The following is a 25,471-nucleotide window of genomic DNA, read 5'->3' as shown; positions in this document are numbered from 1 at the left end:
TTTGACATTTGGTTTAGGAAAAGTTTCTGTCACAATGGCAATATGGATTTTGTGAACTTTGAGAAAATTATAAAATTCATCTTAACTCGATTTCAAAGATCGAGCATTCCAATTTAAAATATTCAAATAATTATTTAACAGCACTGTTAAATTTTAAATTCATTATAATATTATTTGCAAATTGCCATCCGATTTGAAATGCTTCAAAAAGTGGTGAAGTCGAATTCATTCGGATGATCATTTGAAAAAGTTGATCTTGTATGTAGATCATTTTATTTTCAGTTATATCACCTAAATCAATTTCATTTAAAGAAGCGAATGGCATTGAAGGAATATTTGTAGGTAGACTGCCATTAGAAGAAGATGATATGCCCCCCCCTTCCAATTAATAAATTATTTTCGTTAGAAGATGAACTGCAAGGCGGTCTTGTTTTTTGATTATTTACATTAGAAGAATCAAGTGGTAGATTTCTACCTGTTATACTAGCATAACTGAAATTAGAAGAAGATGATGACGAGGTCGATCTACCTGTTAATAAATTGTTTTCGTTAAAAGAGGAATTGGCAGGCGTACCTGTTTTTTGTTTTGAATTCGAAGAAATAAGTGCTTTAGAAGAATTAGGCGTGGCATTTGTAACGGTTTTTTGATTTTCAGGTATGTTCTGTAAATTTAAGGTCGTTGATTTGACTTGTTGTCTAAGCGAACGAGCGTTTAAAATATTTTCCCTGACAGGACATTTCAAATAATTGGATTTATGATTTCCATCGCAATTTGAACATGAAAATTTATCAGTGGTTTCATTCATTGGACAAACGTCTTTCGAATGCGATTTACCACAATTCAAACACCGTATATTCATATGACAATTTTTGGTTCCATGGCCGAAGCCTTGGCAACGACAACATTGCGTTAAGTTTGCAATACGATTATGTCGTTTATAATGCTCCCAATGAATTTTAATGTGGGAAATGTAACGTACTTTTTCTAAAGTTTTTAAATTGTTTACATCACTTCGATTGAGGTGTATTAGGTAAAGTTCATGGGAAATTCCAGAGCGTGGTTTAGAAGTACCATTCGCTCTTTTTTTTCATAAGTATCACTTGGGAAGGGGCAAAACCAAGCAATTCTTTTAGTTCATTTTTAATTTCATCGGTATTTTGATCATTTGATTAGCCTTTCAAGACAGCCTTGAAGGGTCTGTCTGTTTTATATCATATCAATAAAATTTATGATGTTTCTCGGACAAATATCGAATAAGACGTTCGTAATCTTCCAATCCATCAACCAAAACTCGACATTCTCCTTTTCGTCCGATTTGAAATGAGACTTTTACTTCCGGGAGAAAAGTAGAAAGCTCAGTACGGAATGCTTTGAAGTCGGAAATCATCGCCGTCACTGGTGGCATAGATTGATGTTTCTTCCCAGAACGACAAGCGTCAATTTTGGGAATTTTTGAAGAATTTTCTTCTATGTCGGTACAATCGGATTCAGGAAGAATCTCGTAAATATTGTTAGACGGCATAGGATCAGCGGAAGGGAAATCCGTCCGTTGTCTTTTATTTTTACATTCAGATTTTATAAGATTGTGAATGTTATTAGTAAAATGTTGAATAACGGGTTGTGATTTATTCCGTATTGAATTATTTTTAGCCTTAGGCTTGTTGCCTTTCCGGTTGGATGCAGGCATTTTTGAAATGAATGGAATTTTGAATTTTGAATAATAGTTCTTTGAATAGCTAGCCTTAAAAAGGCTGATTAATTACTTAGTCACTCTAATATCACTCTTTGTATCACTTAGTCTTTCTAATATCACTCTTTGTATCACTTAGTCACTCTAATATCACTCTTTGTATAGCCTTGAGAAAGGCTGACTAATTTTTAGTCTTTAAAAAGACTGTTGGTGATTCAGGTAGCCTTGAAAAAGAATGAAGCCTTGAATAAATGAAACTCTAGGTAGCCAGAAAAAATTTCCAGGAGCCGAGAGCTATACGCGTGCGGTGCGAACGACTGTTCAACACCGACTGGGGTTTTTAACCTATTAACTTTTTACTTCGGGTGAAACCCTTCTTAAAATGCAAGCTGAGCTTGCTATTCTGTAACGGTTTGTGCTTTTGCACCGATGTTGTTCAAAATAATTGTCGCTCTGGTACATATTAATTAATAACAATAATAAAATTACCAGCAAATTCCGCCGCAGTAAAGTATCGGTTGGAGATTTCTTGCGCAAGACTCGCTCATTTCGTTCACGCAGAGCTGGCATCCAGATGTTTTCGATGAGTAGTGAAATTCTTAGTCAAAGTTAAAGTAATTTTTATAGAAATTTTCCGTTCCTTGAGACCGAAATCGGTCTGCGTAGCGATTAGTTGTGAGTTTAATCGAAGTTCAGTGAACAAAGCGCTCGTCCAACGGGTATTTCATATTGGGCTGGAGTTTTTCTTTGGACCGGCGGACTATCTTCAATTTACGCGCGACGAAGAATCCTCGAGGCTCGTGTGAACAGCTAAGGCCCACCATTTTAGTAGTCAAACGGAGTGGCTGGTAAGTTCGCATATCCCGTAGCGAAATCTTCACAGCGTCCGACAATCACCGCGTGTATTCCGAGAGCAGGCACTCGGGCTGTACGTCGTCAATTGCGTACCGAGTTGCTTAGTCTGAAGCGGAAGTTTCATTGCATTCTGAGGTGGTCAGTAGCGGAAGCTTAGTATGCAAAGGCCATCCAGAGCACGTTGGCTTTCGTGGAAGACCTTCTCGGGAAAACGTATGTCACTTGTGACGTTACGTCCGCTCTCGCAAAATAAAAAAGAAACTGGAAGCATCCGTCCAGCCGCGGCATCTTCCGCACATCTAATTCGGCCATATCGCACATGAGTCCTGTTTCGAGTCGCCTTTCCACCCGTAGCCGTTGCCCGGTTACATTACCCGCCGCCATCATTCCGGCAGCGTCACCAGTTGCCATTACGTCAGGCGGCATCTGCAGCCATCGCCATTGACCGTCGCCCATCTTCGTCAGCGCCATGGCCATGATATTTTTTTCCACCGCATAAAGCTAAACTGTAAAATACGAATGAACGCAATGAGATAATAAGAGTTTTCGAAGTTATGATTATTCAGTGTTAATAATTCCTTTCCGTTTCATTCGTTACCTAAATAAAGCCTCTTTCAATCTCCTCACACGATTTGCGTTGTTTTATTCGAATGCTCTATACGTGTTTACCAGATGAGCGGAGTATTAAGCTGAAGGGGTTTGGCGAAAACAAACACTTGGCGAAGGCAAGGATTGTCGTTAACTTTCCCAATAGCCTTCGGGTCATTTCCGGAGATTCTCAAACAATAGTCGGACAAGCAAACGACCGAAGACTTTCCCATTGCGAGAGTTGCACATTAGTCACCGAGTTTACCTGAATATTTTCATGGCTCAAAGCGCGAACGGTTATACCACATTTGGCGATAAACGATAAAATATTCTTCCATTTTAGCTCCACATACACAGATTCAACCATTATGGAGAATCACGCTGATTAGCAGCCATGTGATAATTGAGTTTGCAATGTCCAGTCAGAGCTCTGACCAGAATACTGCAATGATGCTTGGAAAAAAGCAATCAACACTTCGACAATGTCAGATTCAAATCTGGCAAAAATCTTTTTGTCTTAGCGCACGTTTGAAAGCTGCGCCAGTTGCTGACATGTTTGCATGAAGGCCAAGAACGAATCTTGTGCTTTATCCAACTAGTTGAAAGTGGTAAAGCTGCTTCAGGACCAACGAGATCATTCGCTGCACCAACTCTAGCAAACTCATATGCTCATCCATTTCCAGTAATACAAGAATGGCCGGGTAACCATAAGAAGTAAACAGCATTTGAAATGCTGAGGTATTCAATTTGAGTTCGATATGCGATCACTAGATTCGACCTTGAATCATTCGAATTAAGTGCATTTAAAGCTGCCTAACTTTCGGAACAAAAATAAATTTGTTGACCACAGATTCTCTGCTGAAGTGCCGATTGTATTCCACACAAAATCACGTAGATTTCTGCTTGGAAGACAGGACAGTATCTACCAAGTGAATGAGACTCCTCTAGTCTTATTTCACGACAGTTAACACCAGCACCAGCACGACCATTCAACAGACAATAGTAATAAACTATGCGTTCATCAAGGTATGGTTCCAAATAACTAGACAACCATTCCTCGCGAAGAGAATAGCTCACAGAATGTTTTGAAAGGAAAACTGTATTTGAGAGTTAGGTCACTAGAACCACCACAAGTGAGTGTGGCTAGTAGCATATTATATAGGGTTACTGTTCCAAAGCCCTGTAACCTTAAGACGATATACACCAGATAATGGTTATTGTTTTAGGAACGCATGTCGTGGTTTAATGCACAGTATCGCCTCTATAGCAGCAGTAGGAGTTGTCGTTTGTCTAATGATAGTTGTGGAGATCTAATGAATGTATCTGTGTTTGAGTCCCCATGATTTTCCAAAAGCTCGTCTGTGTTGGCCAAAAGCCATGCAAGCTCTTTTAATATTGAAGTTAATGTAAGCGAACCAATTTAGTTTTGAATCAAGAATAACCCCGACGTACTTAACTTGATCACCCACAGTAACCCCTGAGTTGAAGAACTGTTACGAACGAGCTCATGTGATTATCATACAATGAGTGAAAAGCACCATTGATGTTTTGCCCGGAGTTACAGATAATCCACAGGGATGCAAACGGTAGCGGTAGAATACATTTATCCTTGTTCATTCTACACATTCAAAATTCTACAGCCTGCTACAACTGCTTGATGGTACATTTACCGCAGAGAGAGTACCAGCGACGATCAGAACGGTACAGGTAGAAACAAATTTTGCTCTACTTCATTCTACCGTTTCTTGATGGTACGGCCTTGTACTGCTGTTTGAAACTCCCGTAGATTTCAAAAATGTACCGTAGCTTCCTACCGCCAACGAAATAAAGTATTCTACTGCGGACAAAAATGTATTCTACTGCGGATGAAGAAGTACTTCACAGCTGCGGACGATGTATTCTACCGCTGTACTTTACGGTGTTTGCTCAGAGGGTGTGTAGTGGAAGGTTGATTGAATTAATCTTTCACATGCATAAGTATTATTTTTGCGTAAAGACGAACTATTTATCTATTTGAACAACTGATTATATTTTATTGAACTAGGAATTAGTTGATATTATTCTTTAATCTTTTTGAACGATGCAATTTGTTATCTGGTATCAAGATCTGTTTTTACACGAAGAATTGCATTTGCATGATATCTTGTAAAATTTTTGTGTTGACTATATTTTATGTTTAGAATATCCCAGACTAATAAAAGATTAAAATTTATAGTTATAGAAATGCATTCATCTTACATAGGGTTGTTGTACTAATAATCATTTAATTTATGGAGCTAGGACGTTATTTTGAGGATTACGCGACTACCAATCAACAAATTATGATAAAATCGTATGAAATATCTTTTTCTCGGCTCTGAAAATCAGATTACGGCAAATTTGTGCATAATACTGGTGTTATTATCTTTAAGAATGCATTCAGAATGCACCATATTTCAGATTATTGAGATACGGAGCTGAAATGAATGAAGGTACCGTTACCCTACTCAGGAAAAAAAATCAAGTTTTCTGAAGCGGGCAATTTCATTTCATTTTTTCCTTGAATTTTTATTTCTAGTTATATCTTTATTTCAAACGTATGCATTCTAAGGGATTCTCCAAAGAACTTTTTTAAGTCTCTTCAACGGAAACACAGAAGCCTTTTCCTGTAATCTAGCCATGCATACAACATATTTATGCTTTGTTTACAACCCAATAGAAGCTAGATTTAATCAAATAAGGACAAGAAGAAATTTGATTTCCTCTTCGAACCATTTGTCGATGTTACTATCTTTAAAGATGTATTTGTATTGAACGATCAGAATTGCTTGTACAACTCTTTCCCAACTAGAAAAATCAAATGTCGAGTTTAAAGAAATCGTTAAGTATTTCGCTACGTTTAGAATTTCAGTGATTCGAAGTGGAAATCATTTTTCGTCAGAAATTTTTTTTTAGTAAATCCCAAGCAAAAGAATAATTCATCGTAAAATCTATAAAAGCTGCGTTGAATTTTAATTGATTCCGGTAAACATGAGGATAAAAAATACAAATGGTAAACTTTTGTTCAGGATTCTAGCGATCATTATCAGCACAAATTAAATTTCGGATAATTACATAATTTACTGAAATTGGAAAGCTAATAACGATTTCAGAAAGAGCTTATGTCTTCGATATCTGAATATTTTCCATGTTTTGGGCAGTAAGCCTAATGTTTTTTCGAGCACACTTAAATAAATCGATTTTGTGGGACCAAAAATGATATTTTACCAGGTTTTAATCCAAACCGACCAAAATAACTACCAATCTCATGCATTTACAATTTTTATGTAAATGTCCTCAATCTCCAGTATGGAGTGATAAATAATTCAGTATAAAATTATGAAGAAATGAGTCTCAGCTCAGCTCAACCGACCGATCGGTAAATGATACTTTTTACTGATTTTATTGTTGAGCTTTTCGAAAGTCAGCAATATTTTACCGATTTTTTCTTATTAGAGGAAGGTGGCCCAAACTGCATGTTATAACACAGTACAAAACTTATTTTTAATACATATGATCGACGGTAGTACAAATAGAGTATAATGAATCTAACTATGTTTCTTTAGTACTGTGTTTAATTATTGATTATATTTCATTGTGAACCGCACTCATTAATCCGTTAATTTGTCCCTAAAATAAAAACAAAACCTTCTAACAGGCAGAGTTTTGAGTATTTTCATTCGGAGTGAGTTTCATTTCGATCGAAATACTGATTGATTTCATTATTTTGTTCATATCACGGTTTGAATTATTTTACACGGATAAATATGTCATTTCGTAACTAGTCTTTCAGTTTTATACGAAGTTAGCGAGAATCGATCAAACCATTTCAAAAAGATCTTTCGCCCACTACTTTCCGGAACCAGTAAAGTCGAATTAAGTTTACTTGTCCATCAATTACCAAGTCCAGAAAACATGAATAATTTATTGAACTAATCACACAGTCACTATGCGAACTAAGTGAACTGATTCAAACAGTATGAGATTCTCGGCCCTACGAGCCTCTATTCAAAAGTTGATTCTCACTGCGATTACATAATTTCTTTATTTGAAATACATAAATAATTCTGCAACTTAATAATTTTACTTCAAAACATTTTTTGTTCGAGAAAAATAATTCATTTATACCCTCTGGCAAACCCAACCATTAATACCTCATGGCAACGATCAAAAGCTTAAAACCGCGGTTAAATAAATTATATTAGCAATACTACTTTATAAACATTCTGAATAAGCGAAAATCATCTTTGAAATAGCGAAGAATAGAAGCAATGTACTGCGCTTACTGTTCTTCGATACATCTGTTAACTACCGCGCTAAAGTATATTTTTCTATCGCACTAATCTACTTTTTTCTACAGCGGCAAAGTACATTTTTCTACCGTAGCGAGCTACATTTTTTGTGCTACAGTAGCGCGAACAAGGAGACAGTAAAATTTAGAAAGATAGAATTTCTACCTACCTCAAGCGGCGGTGATTTCGGCGGTAGTTTTCAACGCGATACTGCTTCGCATGCCTACTGTAATAGAATTTTATTTTGGATGCAGCAGCGTGGTACAGTACGAATAATAGAAAATGTAAATGTGGGTCAACAGACTACAGTAATAAAAACCCTTCTTAATCCACCTAGTGGTGCGATAATGCCTTTCTCTTCTTTCATAACAGTCTCATGAAAATATGTTTCATACTTTTATTAAATAATTTTGGATACTAATTTTGACACCAATTGATTCAGATTGATTCGAGTAGGTCACAAAAGCATGCTTCAGAGTTTATGTCACACAGTCAGCATCATTTTTCCAAACTAGTGCTTGACATTTGCGTTGCCTATTTGTATAAGAACAGTGATGCTAATCTAAAAAACCCTTCTTAATCCACCTAGTGGTGCGATAATGCCTTTCTCTTCTCTCATAACAGTCTCATGAAAATATGTTTCATACTTTTATTAAATAATTTTGGATACTAATTTTGACACCAATTGATTCAGATTGATTCGAGTAGGTCACAAAAGCATGCTTCAGAGTTTATGTCACACAGTCAGCATCATTTTTCCAAACTAGTGCTTGACATTTGCGTTGCCTATTTGTATAAGAACAGTGATGCTAATCTAAAAAACCCTTCTTAATCCACCTAGTGGTGCGATAATGCCTTTCTCTTCTTTCATAACAGTCTCATGAAAATATGTTTCATACTTTTATTAAATAATTTTGGATACTAATTTTGACACCAATTGATTCAGATTGATTCGAGTAGGTCACAAAAGCATGCTTCAGAGTTTATGTCACACAGTCAGCATCATTTTTCCAAACTAGTGCTTGACATTTGCGTTGCCTATTTGTATAAGAACAGTGATGCTAATCTAAAAAAAGCCTTCTTAGTCCACTTAGTGGGATTTTCATATATCTTGAAAAATCACCATAGGGGGGAGTACATGAAATTTTCGAAATCGAAAAAAAATTTTTGATGCCAAACGGCTTAGAATTGCATGAAACGTCAAAATATAGTGTCATCTCGAAAAAAAAATTTTTTGAAAATATCGACTTTTTGGGACTTAGAAAAAATATGAAAATTTTTCTAAGTCCCAGAAAGTTGATTTTTTCAAAAAAATTTTTTTTTGAGATGACACTAAATTTCGATGTTTTATGCAGTTTTAAGAGTTTTGGCATCAAAAAAAATTTTCGATTTTGGAAATTTCATGTACTCCCCCCTATGGTGCTTTTTCAAGATCGATAATTGTCAAACCTTTACCACCGGGCAGCACCCCTTAAGCATGTCCGATTTAGGTCAAATTTTGCATGAAGGCTTTTTTCGAGGTGCTTAAACTTTTGAGCACTAGAACTTTACGAAAATAGAGTTGATCCCAAAATTTTGGCACCCTTATATATACAAGAGCGGTAAAAATCAACGTGTTTTGTCGGTTACGTCACTTATACCATCATATATCTGGAACCAAAAGTCACAACCATTTGATCTTCGAACTTGATCAACGGCCCGACAGTAGCTTTCAAACGAGCCCAAGTTTGTTAAAATCGGATCAGCCATCTCTGAGAAAATTGAGCGCGTTCAAATACAACGCTTTTTGTCGGTTACGTCACTTATACAATCATATCTCCGGAACCAAAAGTCACAACCATTTGATCTTCGAACTTGATCAATGGCCCGCCAGTAGCTTTCAAACGAGTCCAAGTTTGTTCAAATCGGTTCAGCCATCTCTGAGAAAATTGAGCGCGTTCAAATACAACGCTTTTTGTCGGTTACGTCACTTATACAATCATATCTCCGGAACCAAAAGTCACAGCCATTTTATCTTCGAACTTGATCAATGCCCCGATAGTAGCTTTCAAACGAGCCCAAGTTTGTTAAAATCGGTTGAGCCATCTCTGAGAAAATTGAGCGCGTTCAAATATCTTCGAAAAGTGCACACACATACACACATACACACATACACACACACACACACACACACACACAGACATTTTCCGATCTCGTCGAGCTGAGTCGAATGGTATATAACACTATGGGTCTCCGAGGCTCCGTTCGAAAGTCGGTTTTTCCAGCAATTCTAATACCTTTCTATAGAGAAAGGCAAAAAGCCTTCTTAGTCCACTTAGTGGGATTTTCATATATCTTGAAAAATCACCATAGGGGGGAGTACATGAAATTTTCGAAATCGAAAAAAAATTTTTGATGCCAAACGGCTTAGAATTGCATGAAACGTCAAAATATAGTGTCATCTCGAAAAAAAATTTTTTGAAAATATCGACTTTTTGGGACTTAGAAAAAATATGAAAATTTTTCTAAGTCCCAGAAAGTTGATTTTTTCAAAAAAATTTTTTTTTGAGATGACACTAAATTTCGATGTTTTATGCAGTTTTAAGAGTTTTGGCATCAAAAAAAATTTTCGATTTTGGAAATTTCATGTACTCCCCCCTATGGTGCTTTTTCAAGATCGATAATTGTCAAACCTTTACCACCGGGCAGCACCCCTTAAGCATGTCCGATTTAGGTCAAATTTTGCATGAAGGCTTTTTTCGAGGTGCTTAAACTTTTGAGCACTAGAACTTTACGAAAATAGAGTTGATCCCAAAATTTTGGCACCCTTATATATACAAGAGCGGTAAAAATCAACGTGTTTTGTCGGTTACGTCACTTATACCATCATATATCTGGAACCAAAAGTCACAACCATTTGATCTTCGAACTTGATCAACGGCCCGACAGTAGCTTTCAAACGAGCCCAAGTTTGTTAAAATCGGATCAGCCATCTCTGAGAAAATTGAGCGCGTTCAAATACAACGCTTTTTGTCGGTTACGTCACTTATACAATCATATCTCCGGAACCAAAAGTCACAACCATTTGATCTTCGAACTTGATCAATGGCCCGCCAGTAGCTTTCAAACGAGTCCAAGTTTGTTCAAATCGGTTCAGCCATCTCTGAGAAAATTGAGCGCGTTCAAATACAACGCTTTTTGTCGGTTACGTCACTTATACAATCATATCTCCGGAACCAAAAGTCACAGCCATTTTATCTTCGAACTTGATCAATGCCCCGATAGTAGCTTTCAAACGAGCCCAAGTTTGTTAAAATCGGTTGAGCCATCTCTGAGAAAATTGAGCGCGTTCAAATATCTTCGAAAAGTGCACACACATACACACATACACACATACACACACACACACACACACACACACAGACATTTTCCGATCTCGTCGAGCTGAGTCGAATGGTATATAACACTATGGGTCTCCGAGGCTCCGTTCGAAAGTCGGTTTTTCCAGCAATTCTAATACCTTTCTATAGAGAAAGGCAAAAAGCCTTCTTAGTCCACTTAGTGGGATTTTCATATATCTTGAAAAATCACCATAGGGGGGAGTACATGAAATTTTCGAAATCGAAAAAAAATTTTTGATGCCAAACGGCTTAGAATTGCATGAAACGTCAAAATATAGTGTCATCTCGAAAAAAAAATTTTTTGAAAATATCGACTTTTTGGGACTTAGAAAAAATATGAAAATTTTTCTAAGTCCCAGAAAGTTGATTTTTTCAAAAAAATTTTTTTTTGAGATGACACTAAATTTCGATGTTTTATGCAGTTTTAAGAGTTTTGGCATCAAAAAAAATTTTCGATTTTGGAAATTTCATGTACTCCCCCCTATGGTGCTTTTTCAAGATCGATAATTGTCAAACCTTTACCACCGGGCAGCACCCCTTAAGCATGTCCGATTTAGGTCAAATTTTGCATGAAGGCTTTTTTCGAGGTGCTTAAACTTTTGAGCACTAGAACTTTACGAAAATAGAGTTGATCCCAAAATTTTGGCACCCTTATATATACAAGAGCGGTAAAAATCAACGTGTTTTGTCGGTTACGTCACTTATACCATCATATATCTGGAACCAAAAGTCACAACCATTTGATCTTCGAACTTGATCAACGGCCCGACAGTAGCTTTCAAACGAGCCCAAGTTTGTTAAAATCGGATCAGCCATCTCTGAGAAAATTGAGCGCGTTCAAATACAACGCTTTTTGTCGGTTACGTCACTTATACAATCATATCTCCGGAACCAAAAGTCACAACCATTTGATCTTCGAACTTGATCAATGGCCCGCCAGTAGCTTTCAAACGAGTCCAAGTTTGTTCAAATCGGTTCAGCCATCTCTGAGAAAATTGAGCGCGTTCAAATACAACGCTTTTTGTCGGTTACGTCACTTATACAATCATATCTCCGGAACCAAAAGTCACAGCCATTTTATCTTCGAACTTGATCAATGCCCCGATAGTAGCTTTCAAACGAGCCCAAGTTTGTTAAAATCGGTTGAGCCATCTCTGAGAAAATTGAGCGCGTTCAAATATCTTCGAAAAGTGCACACACATACACACATACACACATACACACACACACACACACACACACACAGACATTTTCCGATCTCGTCGAGCTGAGTCGAATGGTATATAACACTATGGGTCTCCGAGGCTCCGTTCGAAAGTCGGTTTTTCCAGCAATTCTAATACCTTTCTATAGAGAAAGGCAAAAAGCCTTCTTAGTCCACTTAGTGGGATTTTCATATATCTTGAAAAATCACCATAGGGGGGAGTACATGAAATTTTCGAAATCGAAAAAAAATTTTTGATGCCAAACGGCTTAGAATTGCATGAAACGTCAAAATATAGTGTCATCTCGAAAAAAAAATTTTTTGAAAATATCGACTTTTTGGGACTTAGAAAAAATATGAAAATTTTTCTAAGTCCCAGAAAGTTGATTTTTTCAAAAAAATTTTTTTTTGAGATGACACTAAATTTCGATGTTTTATGCAGTTTTAAGAGTTTTGGCATCAAAAAAAATTTTCGATTTTGGAAATTTCATGTACTCCCCCCTATGGTGCTTTTTCAAGATCGATAATTGTCAAACCTTTACCACCGGGCAGCACCCCTTAAGCATGTCCGATTTAGGTCAAATTTTGCATGAAGGCTTTTTTCGAGGTGCTTAAACTTTTGAGCACTAGAACTTTACGAAAATAGAGTTGATCCCAAAATTTTGGCACCCTTATATATACAAGAGCGGTAAAAATCAACGTGTTTTGTCGGTTACGTCACTTATACCATCATATATCTGGAACCAAAAGTCACAACCATTTGATCTTCGAACTTGATCAACGGCCCGACAGTAGCTTTCAAACGAGCCCAAGTTTGTTAAAATCGGATCAGCCATCTCTGAGAAAATTGAGCGCGTTCAAATACAACGCTTTTTGTCGGTTACGTCACTTATACAATCATATCTCCGGAACCAAAAGTCACAACCATTTGATCTTCGAACTTGATCAATGGCCCGCCAGTAGCTTTCAAACGAGTCCAAGTTTGTTCAAATCGGTTCAGCCATCTCTGAGAAAATTGAGCGCGTTCAAATACAACGCTTTTTGTCGGTTACGTCACTTATACAATCATATCTCCGGAACCAAAAGTCACAGCCATTTTATCTTCGAACTTGATCAATGCCCCGATAGTAGCTTTCAAACGAGCCCAAGTTTGTTAAAATCGGTTGAGCCATCTCTGAGAAAATTGAGCGCGTTCAAATATCTTCGAAAAGTGCACACACATACACACATACACACATACACACACACACACACACACACACACAGACATTTTCCGATCTCGTCGAGCTGAGTCGAATGGTATATAACACTATGGGTCTCCGAGGCTCCGTTCGAAAGTCGGTTTTTCCAGCAATTCTAATACCTTTCTATAGAGAAAGGCAAAAAGGGGAGGCAGTTTGCATCCCTGATCCAACCTAACAACACCATTGCTCAACAGATCGCAGGGCTTGCTACATTAAATCAAAGAGAGTGTTATAGTGATAATCGTCGCAAAACCATAAGTCGGAAATCCAAGGTTATTAAGTTTCCTTAACAAACCATCAGCGACTAGGTTCCATATAAGTGGGGATAGTATACCACCTTGAGAACACCCACAGACACTCAGCTTTCTAATCTCTGCTTGCCGAAGCGATGAACAAAGAAGTCGATTGCTAAGAATTTTGTGTGATACTTGAAGGTATGCCATGACCACGGGCTGCTTCCAGAATTGAATTGAAAGACATGTTATCGAAGGAACCTTCAATATCTAGCAAGATTGCTTTTGTGAAAAGCTGTTTTCAACAACAGGGTTGTAGTGGACTTTCCACGCTGGTAAGCATGTTGCATTTCATGTAGCGGATGCACGCCCAAATCTACATTCCTGATATAGTGATCGACAATGCGTTCCACAGTTTCAAGAAAAAATGAGCTAAGACTGATGAGCCTGCAATTTTTTTCTTCCTTATAAATTTGGCGACCGTCTTTGGGAATAAATTTGACAAATAGTTCCTGAGAAACTCTTGGAATATATCCTGTCGCAAGACTAAAAGTAAGTATTTTCTTAAAAACATTTTTGAATGTTCATGCCCTAATAATATACTGGGAAAACTCCATCCTTTCCAGGAGTTTCGTACTGAGCAAAACTTGAACGATTCAATCGTCACAATTCTTCGAGCAAGAACCCAAGAATCGTAACTACCCGAAAAAGTTTCGGGAACAGCTGTGTTTAATGGCTCCATACTTCCTGGAAAATAAGTGATACAAAGATAGTGAAGTACATCACTTCCATCAGATAAGTACTCACCATCTGAAGTTCTTAAGAAACCGACATTGAAGTCCTTAGATTTCGAAAGTAACTTATTTAAGCTAGCAGATTGAAACTAGAGACATTTGTGCAAAGGCTTTTCCAACCACTTCGCTCAGGCGTTCGAAGAGCATTTTTGTAATTTGTCCCCGACCCATCTCTGCATCAATGGTTACAATCTCTTCTGCTTAGTTTCTTTAGTCTAGAAAGTTCAGCATTCCACCAAAGAGTTTCTCTAGTAGCTCGCACAATCCGAAGTGGATAAGCCTCGTCATATGCTGCAACTATTAATAAGTTTTTCTCGCCGACAACATTTTCCAAACCAATTGGGGTTCCAATTGTTGGTCGGTAGCCGTAAAATCTAGTCGCCAAGCTTTCTTTACGGAGGTCCCAGTTCATAGATTTGGGATTACGATATGTGATGATATCAAATCCAACATTTGAATGTTAGAAAAATATGTACTTATGATCAGATAACGAAGGTTCGAGCTTATCGGAAGCGAGCCAATTTACCAAGTCATGCGCCATTCTATCAGGGCAGAGAGTTACGTCCAAAACCTCCTCTCTTCCAGATCTCGCAAAAGTTGGACGATTTCCTGTATTGACTATGTGAAGGTTTGTATTGCTCACAAACTCCATCATATCAGAGTCTCTCGAATTTATATCTGTGCTGCCCAAATGATATGGTGAATATTTATGTCACTGCCGATTATAAGCGTATATCACTTTTGCAGCAGTTGATACAACCTTTTTGAAGTCATCGCTTGGAGAAGGTTGGTTATGCGGTAAATATGTCGAACAATAGACATATTTCCTGTCTATTCCATCAATAGTCATACCAACTGTGACAGCACAAATATCCCGAGTTGTGAGCTCCGATGTGAGAGAAACATCGAGAGCACTATTTGCAAGTATGAATGCTCGAGGCATTTCACGTGGATTAGTCATACCGTTCTTGTTGAAGGCAATGAAGACTGGGCTTAACAACTTTTCAATGAAGAAGTTTCCTTTTTGGAAATATGGGTTTTGAATCAAAGCTATAGAAGCTTTGCCTTCTTACAGAAGTCTGGATAGATTCAAAGTTGCTGTACGTTTATGCTGAAGATCGATTTGTGCTACTCTAACCAATAAAAGTAATAAACACTTCGTCTTAAGCACTTATCGTACAACAACTAGTAGAAACCAAATGTATTGGTTTATAGTCGCCTATAGCGAACCATGGAAAGATTTTTTTGAATGCCTGAATCATTTAAATCCCACGAGTTACGAAGAGTGAAATCGTCCACTGCGCCAGAGCTTCGCTTATCACAGTAAAGGTAAAACCCAAGATATTCCGTTCACGACTGCATTGTTTAACCTCCTTCGCAACTGAAAAATAATGACTGCAATATTTTCGATGCACGTAGGGTGGTTAAAATGAACTAACATATTTTTGCCACATTCCAAATAGTGTTTTCATTAAAGCTGGCTGATTACACTGCAGTCTTTAGATTAAACCCAATAAAATGCTATTTAGCATGAATTTGATTCATAGAAATAACAGGAGCGCAGCATCGTCTGCAAGTCTCGAATACACAGTAGGCGCAGTGTTTCAATGGCGCGTTTGATTTGACATAGCGGTAGCCTACAGCTCTTGTTACATCCGCGTAAGTTATTCATGCTAAATGGCATGGCATGAAAAATATTTTTTAATCAGTTGCATAACATGCTTTGTGATTGTTTTTATTATCATCACAAGTATTATAAATCACAGCAACTGGTGCATTTATCAATGATTTAGATCCGAATAAATTTCAACTACATCACATCATCATTGATCCACTTATAAAACACCCTACACTAAATATTTTCAGAAAGGTTCAGTTTTTGTTCATCGGCAAATTATTTCCTCATGTATTCTGCAAAGGGTTGAGATAAAACAGTATAAAAATTCATTTCCCAAAAATCTTCTATCCGAGAATTATATCAGATATATTCAATGCGTGAATTTTTTTTCCATTATCATCGAGCAGAATATTCGCTAGTGAACTTTTCACAACTGTTATTTTTGCCATGCGAAATCAGTTTTAGTGAGAATAGCGTTGTCAAAAAAACAGTACTGAACTTTTTTGCAGTGAGTTATCTAAAAAAAATTTTTCTCCAAATCACTTCTGAAAATTTTCAGTCGGGATTTTCGAGATTTTAATTTTTTCGATACATATATATATATATATATATATATATATATATATATATATATATATATATATATATATATATATATATATATATATATATATATATATATATATATATATATATATAATTGAAAAAGATTAGAATGCTACAATTGTAACAAAGCTGCTTACCTGGACTCAGCACATAACGAGATAGCCGAAATAGATAATGGATCTTCTTCAACGACATCTGTTGATTTCACTCTTGATTTTTCGAATACTTTGGATGTTTTTAATTTATAAAGCACTTGTAGTGTTCCTGCACTTGAATCCCAAAATTTAATAGATCCATCTAAGTGTCCAGTCATGACAATTTCGGAATAACTGCACGAAGTTGGTTGCCATTCACCTCCACTAATTGGCCATTCTCTTTCAGAATAGCCCGATCTTCGAGTTGAGGTGTTTCTTCCTACAGAATAAAATGCCGGAACTAAATCACTTGGGCAATCGGCTAAATATGTACAACAAGTAACTTGAGACTCATGAATATCCATGGGGTAAGGCGATTCAAATGTTGGATAACCAGGTGTTAACAAATCTATCAATACTAAATCATTCTGCAGCAAAACGGCAACGGCATGCGGCTCCTGGAAATCTGGAAAAAATAATATGTAATTAGATGTACGAATAAACTATATACATATATACATATATACATATATATATATATATATATATATATATATATATATATATATATATATATATATATATATATATATATATATATATATATATATATATATATATATATATATATATATATATATATATATATATATATAACCAATTTTCACAAGGTTCAAATGAAAGACCATACAATTTCAAAGCGCCCTGTCGAATTTTATCCGGATACATCTCTGGAATTACAGACTGACAAGGATAAAAAATTTAATTTCAACAACGTGTTTTATACATGACACAGAAAAATCGAACAAAGTACTTCAGGATGTCATATAATTCATCAGTTGGGCAGGTCTGGTTAGTTGATGACCAAATCCACTGATTTCGGGTTTGCCAAATCTTAGTTACAGTTAATGAAAAAGTGATCGCATTCTCCAAACCGGAAATCAGTTCTTTTTATCAGAAGTTGCTGCCAGAAGTAGTAGATTTTTACAGATATAGATACAAATGAAGTAGGGTCACATAAGTTGATGTTTATTTTCATCATTATTGCAATAAAGACTGTCCCGCACTTTGATTTCGCTGTAAATAATTCACAAGTGTTAGGTATTCAAATTTTATTCGATATACTGATAATATTAGACTACAACAACAGAATATTATTCTCAACATTTGCTACTTAGCCATTGTAGACTAGCTGGCCCACCTTCTTGCGAACGTTCCTCATTAAATTCCGTACTGACTTCTTGGCGACAAGTTTTGACACTTTTTCCAATCTTTTTCAAACTGTTGAATGGTTTCGGCTGCCGAGACATGTTTCCTAAGGTGTGCCTTCGTTAATGCCCAAAATTCCTCAATTAGTCGAAGTTGTTGGCAACTTGGTGGATTCATGTCTTTTGGGACGAAAGTAACATTTTTGGTAGTATACCATTCTACCGTTGATTTCGAGTAGTGGCAAGAAGCAAGATCTGGCCAGAAGACAACAGGATCCTTGTGGGTAGAAGTCGTTTTGGCAATCATTCCTTGATGTACATTTCGCTGTTCATTGAAGCAGTGGTGATGAAGGGTTTCGAAATCTTACCGCAGCTACAAATTACTTGCCAGACCATAGCTTTCTAAACTAATTTTTCGACTTCAATCGATGTCTCCGACTGGTTTAACACTTGTCCTGCTCGCACCGTATAATATTGTGGTCCCGGCAAGGATTTTTAATCGAGTTCCACGTTGGTTTCGTCGTCCATGATTATGCAGTTCAAATTTCCAGCAAGAATCGTATTGTACAGCTTTCGAACCCTCGGCCTGATCGATGCTTCTTGTTTCGGACTACGTTTTGGTTATTTCTGCTTCCTTTAGGTTCGAAGATTCAAACGTTCTTTGGGACGAAGAACATTTGACTTCGAAGTGTCCACTTTTTTGGCCACATCCCGAACTGAAACCTCCTTCTTTTGCTCGAACGCCTTCAGTATATGTTTATCCAACTGAGGGTTAGCAGGACCTTTTTTTCGACCCTTTTTCGGTTTATCCTCAAAGGTGTTATCCTCACCGAACATCCTGATTGAATTTCGCACGGCTTTTTCACTTACTCCTTACATTTTTGCTATCTTTCTCAGTCCGCGTTTTGTGCACCATTTGTACACAATTTTTCGACGTTGTTCTGCTGAAAGTCCACGCATTTCGAAACAAACTAATAAAAATGAATAAACAACTGCACAAGTGGTTGAAGAAGAGTGTAAACAACAAGACGCAGCCATAAACATTGACAGATTCTGAACCATTGCGAAATGGCAGCAGTTTTTGGTTGCGTCCATACTTTCTGGGACAGTCTTTATACAAAGTATTGTAATTGATTGTTAACAACACTTTCGTTAAGATTTCGCACAAAAACATTTTCAAGTAATAGTTCTAACTAAGCTAAGCCCTTAGCGAATGAAGGTATGTTCTGCATTTCCATGTACGACGACATTCATAAGGCTACCACATATATTTTTAACCTTTTGTACATTAAATGTCTGAACGAATCAATTATTAATTTCTTCTTAATCCTATAATACAAAATAAATACAATCTTAGAGCTATTCTAACTAGATTCTGATTCGCGTTATTTTGCTTTCTTTTGGTATGACGTATCTTGTTTCTTTTTGGCTAGTAACTTTAAGTATTTGGTTGTTTGTCACTCGTATCAACACTATCGGTGATCATGCCTTCTTCGTTTGTCAAATTCTTCTTAGCTGTTTCTGTTTCCCTATCCGCACTCTGTTTATTACATCGATCAGCAGAACGAAGAACAACATATTATAGTGAATATCTAGGGGAAGATGTTCGGTTGCCGGCACCCCACCGTAATTGTTTTGTGTCGAATGCCAAAGCAATCAGACGCTTGTACTTTTAGCTGCGTTTAAAACAAATTTTATTTGTGTGAAAACCAACACAAAAGTTTTTTATGACTTTTTTATAGTATCATAAATTGAAAAGCATCAAGCGAAAAGGTGAGCGGATTGAATATTTATGAGGTGAAATCGATCTATTCCGTGATTTGTTGCTACCAAAATTTTCACAACCAAAGTTTTTTTTTCGCCATTTTTAAAACGTCTACCGATTTCAGTTACCAGCACCCCAAGCTGATCGGTTATCGGTACCCCATACTTTTCGACAAATCGCGAAAAATTGTCAGTGTTATGCAGAGATACCAAGTCTGCAAATTTATCTGTAAATTATCAAATTTCTTACTTAACATGTAAACCGTTTTCCTTTTCTTATATAGAAAGGCTATGCAATCACTGTGAAAACCGGATTTTTTAATCGAGGCCAGGAGGGCCGAATGTCATATACAATTCGACTCAGCTCGACAAACTAAGCAAATGTGTGTGTGTGTGTGTGTGCGCGTGTATGTGTGTGTATGTATGTAACAAAAAGATGCACTAATTTTTCTTGGAGATGGCTGAACCGATTTTTACAGATTATAATTCAAATGAAAGGTCTCATGGTCCCATAGCTTGTTATTGAATTTCATCTAGATCCGATTTCCGGTTCCGCAGATATAGGATGATATGCACCAAAGAAATGAAAAAATATGCACTCACTTTTTTCAGAGATGGCTGAATCGGTTTTCATAAACTAAATTTCAAATAAACAGTCTTATGAACCCATAGCTTGCTATTGAATTCTATTTGGATCTGACTTCCGGTTCCGGAGTTACATGGTAATATGTGAAAATTAGAGAAAAAGTGTGCATTCAATTTTCTCTGAAACAACTAAACCGATTTTCACAAACTAAGATTTAAATGAAAGGTCTTATAATTTCTTAAAAATTTCTAGAACATTTTATCCAGATCCGACTTCCGGCTCCGGAACCAAAATGTGATTAGTGGAAAATTACCAATTTCATTAGTATTTTTCCCTAACGATGGTCAAAAGCAGGTACAAATCCCATGAAACTGTCTGATAAATTCTTCTAGTTTGCAAAGTTTGTTAGTTTGTGGGCATGAAAGCTTCATTCTGCACTACTGGTCTCCCCTTTTTCTGTTCCGGAAGCACCGAAAGTGGTGCAGAAAAACTTAAAAAAATGAACTCACTTCGATTTCTCTGCGATGCTTGAATCGATTTTCACATATCTTGATTTGAATTAAAGCTCTTAGTATCTGTAAAGCTACTGTGAAATTTCATCCGGTTCCGACTTTCGGTACCGCAGTTGCAGGGCGATGAGTGTCAAAGTTTACATATTCCTATATAGAATGACAATATGTACCACATCGAAAGAAGAAGAAAACACAAAACAAACCAGTTTGTTTTCACATCTCATCCAAGTCAGTCGATCGATCTTTTTCGCCTCGAACAGTCATCGGGCGCGGTTCGCTTTTTCGAGCGCTCCGCAAGTAATTTATATTTATTTACTTTTTGACGCGTAGCCTACGTCGCGCGCGGGCTTTTTTCATAGCCTTTCGAACAAATTTTATCTAGAATAATGAAGTGCGGTGTAAAATCGTGTGTTAATATTGACGATCGCTTCCTTTGGAAATGCGAATTCTGTGAAAAATCGTACCATTCAGCCTGCATCGGCGTGCAGCGGCATCAAGAAAATTTTATTCTGGCATTTATGGTACCAGTGTGTGCCGACTGTCAACATTTAATAAGGACAGGAGCTGAAACTCTAAAACTACTTCATCTACAGGAGCAACTTCTAAAGCACACAAAAAATCAAACGGAAACGTATCACCGGACCACTGCAGACATGAAAACTCATTACCTGGAAATATTCGACAGTGTCGAGCGCTTGCTCATCGACGTGAAGCAGTCATTGTCCAGTATCAGCAGAAACGACCACAACATTTGCGGTAAAGTAGGTCAGCGCATGCAGTCATTCGAGGCCTCGTTACACAGTGCCATAAAAACGTTAGCGATTTTAGTAAAGTCAATGACCAGCACATCAAGGAAATGAGCGAACGGCTTCTTCGCCTCGAAGAAAAATTCTTACGACCTACCAAATCTGAAGTCCCCGCAATAATACCTAACACTATTCTGGAAGAATTGAGAGATGTAGTTAAAGCAATATCGACTTCAATCTCCAGTATCGGAACCAAAGACCAAAAGACCGTCCTCCAATTGTGCACTACAATAGCAACTTGAACACTAATAGTAACAATACCTGCCACAACAATAACAATAATATGTCATTACAATATACCTTACCCTTGGACAAGGACTTACTAGCAGCTGCACGGGTTCAATTCTCCGGACATCCAGGTGCAGATATTGCCTCAAAATTCATAAATTTCCAGACAGGTGAAACCATCAACCCTTACAAAGGAACAAGAAGTATTCAAAACAACACTACTCCGGTCTTAGGAAGTAATGACATCGAAGCTGCACCATCCACTAACTATGTGAACACATCTTCAATATCACAGAACATAAATACATCTACAGTATCACAGGACATGAGTACAGACAGCCAATTCGAAATTGATCCAATGCGTCCTCCAATTGTACGTCTTACTTCACAATCTGCAAATGGCGACGAACGCTTCTTGAAAGCAAGACTTCGTGACCCGAAAATAATGCACGTCGTCCGTCTGTATTTGTCATACATGAAAAATCAACAATCTACAGTATGCATCGAGGGTATGACACCAACTAGTATAAAAATGCTATTAGCATCAGAAGGCCTTCCAACAACACCTGACCACCTTCTACGAATCTTCATCGAAGTGCATCAGGAATATGGAATGAAACCTAAGGAAGCGCAGGCCGACCTGGACTCTTATGGGAAATTTTTGACAAGTGAACACATCCGCCGACTCCAACTAATCCGGGAAGCCGAACACAATTTTACAAGGCCGAATTTTCGGAAATAACGACGCCCTCTGACGAAGGAATAGAAACAGGAATTAGTAATGTAAGTATTCCAGAATTCTCAAAAACTTCTTCGCTTCATAGACAAAATGTGACTGAAATTTTGGTCTATTGCCAAAATTTCAACCGCATGAAAAGCCCGGCCAAAATGAAAGAAATTCATCAAAATTTAATAACCTCCTCTTTCGACGTAATCCTTGGAACTGAAAGCAGCTGGGATGAAAGTGTTAGAAGCGAAGAAGTATTTGGAAATAATTTTAACGTATTCCGGCACGACCGAAATTTATCTCTCTGTCAGAAAAAATCTGGAGGTGGAGTCCTCATAGCCATAAACTCTTGCTTTACTTCTGAAGAAATTATTACTCCTAAATATAAAGAATTTGAGCATGTATGGGCCAAAGTCTCAATATTGGGAGAAGAACATATTTACTGCTCTGTCTACTTCCCACCCGAAAATGCGAACAAATTCTCTTTTGAATTATTCTTTCAATCTTTAGACACAATTATTTCGAATATGGAACCCGAAGTAAAGCTACATATTTTTGGCGACTTCAATCAACGTAATGCGGACTTCATTTCTGACATTGAAAATGAATCAATCTTACTCCCAGTCGTTGGAGAAAACGAAACATTGCACTACTTTTTCGACAAAATTTCTAATTTTGGCCTACATCAAGTAAACTCCGTAAAAAATCAACAAAATGCATATTTAGACCTTCTTTTCACAAATTGCACAGAAGACTTTTGTGTGAACGCATCAAACCTGCCATTATGGAAAAATGAAGCATTTCACACTGCAATTGAATATTCATTATTTACACACAATGCATCCCTTCCCTACGACTTGGAATATGAGGAAGTGCCGGAATACAATAAAATTGACTTTGAAGAAGTCAAGTGTAGACTAAGTATAATAAATTGGCGGAACATACTGAGTACAGAAGGAAATGTCGACGTCGAAGTAAACAAATTTTATCACATTATAAACAAAATATTAGCCGAAACTTTGCCCATGAAAAGAAGAAGAAAAAATCATAACAGCAAATTACCTGTATGGTTCAATTCACAACTAAAACATTTGAAAAATAGGAAACAAAAAGCACACAAAACTTACAAACAAGAAAAAAGTGACGCTCATCTTCAAAATTACTTAAATCTATGCAATCAACTCAAAATAGCCATTAACACAGCACACGAAGAATACAACCGCAAAATTGAAAACGAAATAAAGACTTGCCCTAAGAACTTTTTTAACTACACAAAAACTAAACTAAAAAGCAAAAATTTTCCATCTCAAATGCACCTCGACGAACATGTAGGGAAAAATAGTACAGAAATCTGCAATCAATTTGCAAATTTTTTCCAAGAAGTATATACATCTTATTCAGAAACTGACCGTGACCGTGAATACTTCTCTTTCATACCTGCATTTTCTAGCTCCATCTCTGTAAACTATCTATCAGAACATGACATTTCGACAGCACTGAAAAACTTAGACGCCTCAAAAGGGCCTGGACCTGACAGTATACCACCAATATTTTTAAAAAATCTTGCTGAAGAACTTACACTACCACTACAACTACTTTTTAACTTATCACTTAATAAATGTACTTTTCCTAAAGCATGGAAATCTTCCTTTCTTGTACCAATATTTAAATCTGGTGCAAAATCTAACATTCGGAACTACCGTGGAATAGCCATTATCTCATGCATTCCAAAATTATTTGAAAAAATTGTAAACGAAAAACTTTTTCATCAACTTAAAAATGTAATAACAAACAAACAACATGGCTTTTTTAAAGGCCGCTCAACTACAACAAATCTTTTAGAATTTATGACATTCACTCTGAATGCAATGGACGCCGGCAACTACGTAGAAACTCTTTACACTGACTTTAGCAAAGCCTTCGACCGTATTGACATACCTTTACTTCTACACAAACTACAAAAATATGGCATAAAACATACTCTTCTTGAATGGCTCAAATCATACTTAACGAATCGTGTACAGGTAGTCCGCTTCCAAAACATTCTGTCTGAACCAATTAATGTAACATCTGGCGTACCTCAGGGTTCTCACTTAGGGCCTCTCCTTTTCATTTTACGTATAAACGACATTTCCTTCATACTCAAAAATCTGAAAGTGCTTATATATGCAGACGACATGAAACTCTTCATGGAAATTAAAAATATCAACGACGCTGTAATATTCCAGAACGAAATCAATCTATTCTACATTTGGTGCTGCAAAAGTCTACTCCAACTTAATGTAAAAAAATGTAACTCAATAACTTTCAGTAGGAAAAATGAAACTATACCCACAAACATACATCTAGGAAATCAACTTGTAGAAAAATGTAAAATTGTAAGAGATTTAGGCGTAATCTTAGACTCCAAGCTCACTTTTGTGGAACACTACAATACCATAATCAATAAAGCAAATAGCATGCTGGGCTTTATTAAACGCTTCAGTCATAACTTTCAGGACCCATACACAATAAAATTATTATACACTACATATGTCAGACCTATTTTGGAATATTGCAGCCTAGTATGGAATCCATATAATATTATTCACGAAGAACGCATCGAATCTATTCAAAAACAATTTCTTTTATATGCACTTCGTAAATTAAACTGGACAGCATTTCCTCTACCATCATATGAAGCACGCTGCATGCTCATCAATATACAAACACTTAAAGAACGCCGCGACCTTGCAATGCTTTATTTTATCAGCGACATTATTTCTCAACGCATTCAATCACCATCTTTATTATCGAAACTAAATTTTTATACACCTAGCCGTCAATTACGAACCAGGAAATTATTTTTAGAAAGAAACACTAGAACAAATTATGCAAAATACAGTCCAGTCAATCGAATAATGCGCCATTACAATCAATACTGCGAACATCTTGACCTTACTATGTCAAAAAATCAAATCAAATCTCAGCTTTGTCGTAGAAA

At 36.8% G+C, this 25,471-nt stretch overlaps 1 protein-coding gene across 4 annotated transcripts in view; it reads right to left on the bottom strand.

Annotated features, from left to right (window-relative positions):
* Positions 1-25,471, bottom strand: part of LOC131440669 (syntaxin-binding protein 5) — a 444,075-nt gene that overhangs the window by 271,940 nt on the left and 146,664 nt on the right. For all 4 annotated transcript variants that reach the window (XM_058612147.1, XM_058612149.1, XM_058612148.1 and 1 more), the window contains one exon: positions 16,661-17,123. In XM_058612147.1, coding sequence (XP_058468130.1) covers positions 16,661-17,123 — 463 coding nt within the window. The remainder of the gene's footprint in view (positions 1-16,660; positions 17,124-25,471) is intronic.

The sequence above is a fragment of the Malaya genurostris genome, chromosome 1, assembly GCF_030247185.1.
Source record: "Malaya genurostris strain Urasoe2022 chromosome 1, Malgen_1.1, whole genome shotgun sequence".
NCBI classification, from domain to species: domain Eukaryota; kingdom Metazoa; phylum Arthropoda; class Insecta; order Diptera; family Culicidae; genus Malaya; species Malaya genurostris.
Note: the sequence above shows the minus strand (reverse complement) of the source record. Positions and strands in the feature narration are given on the sequence as shown.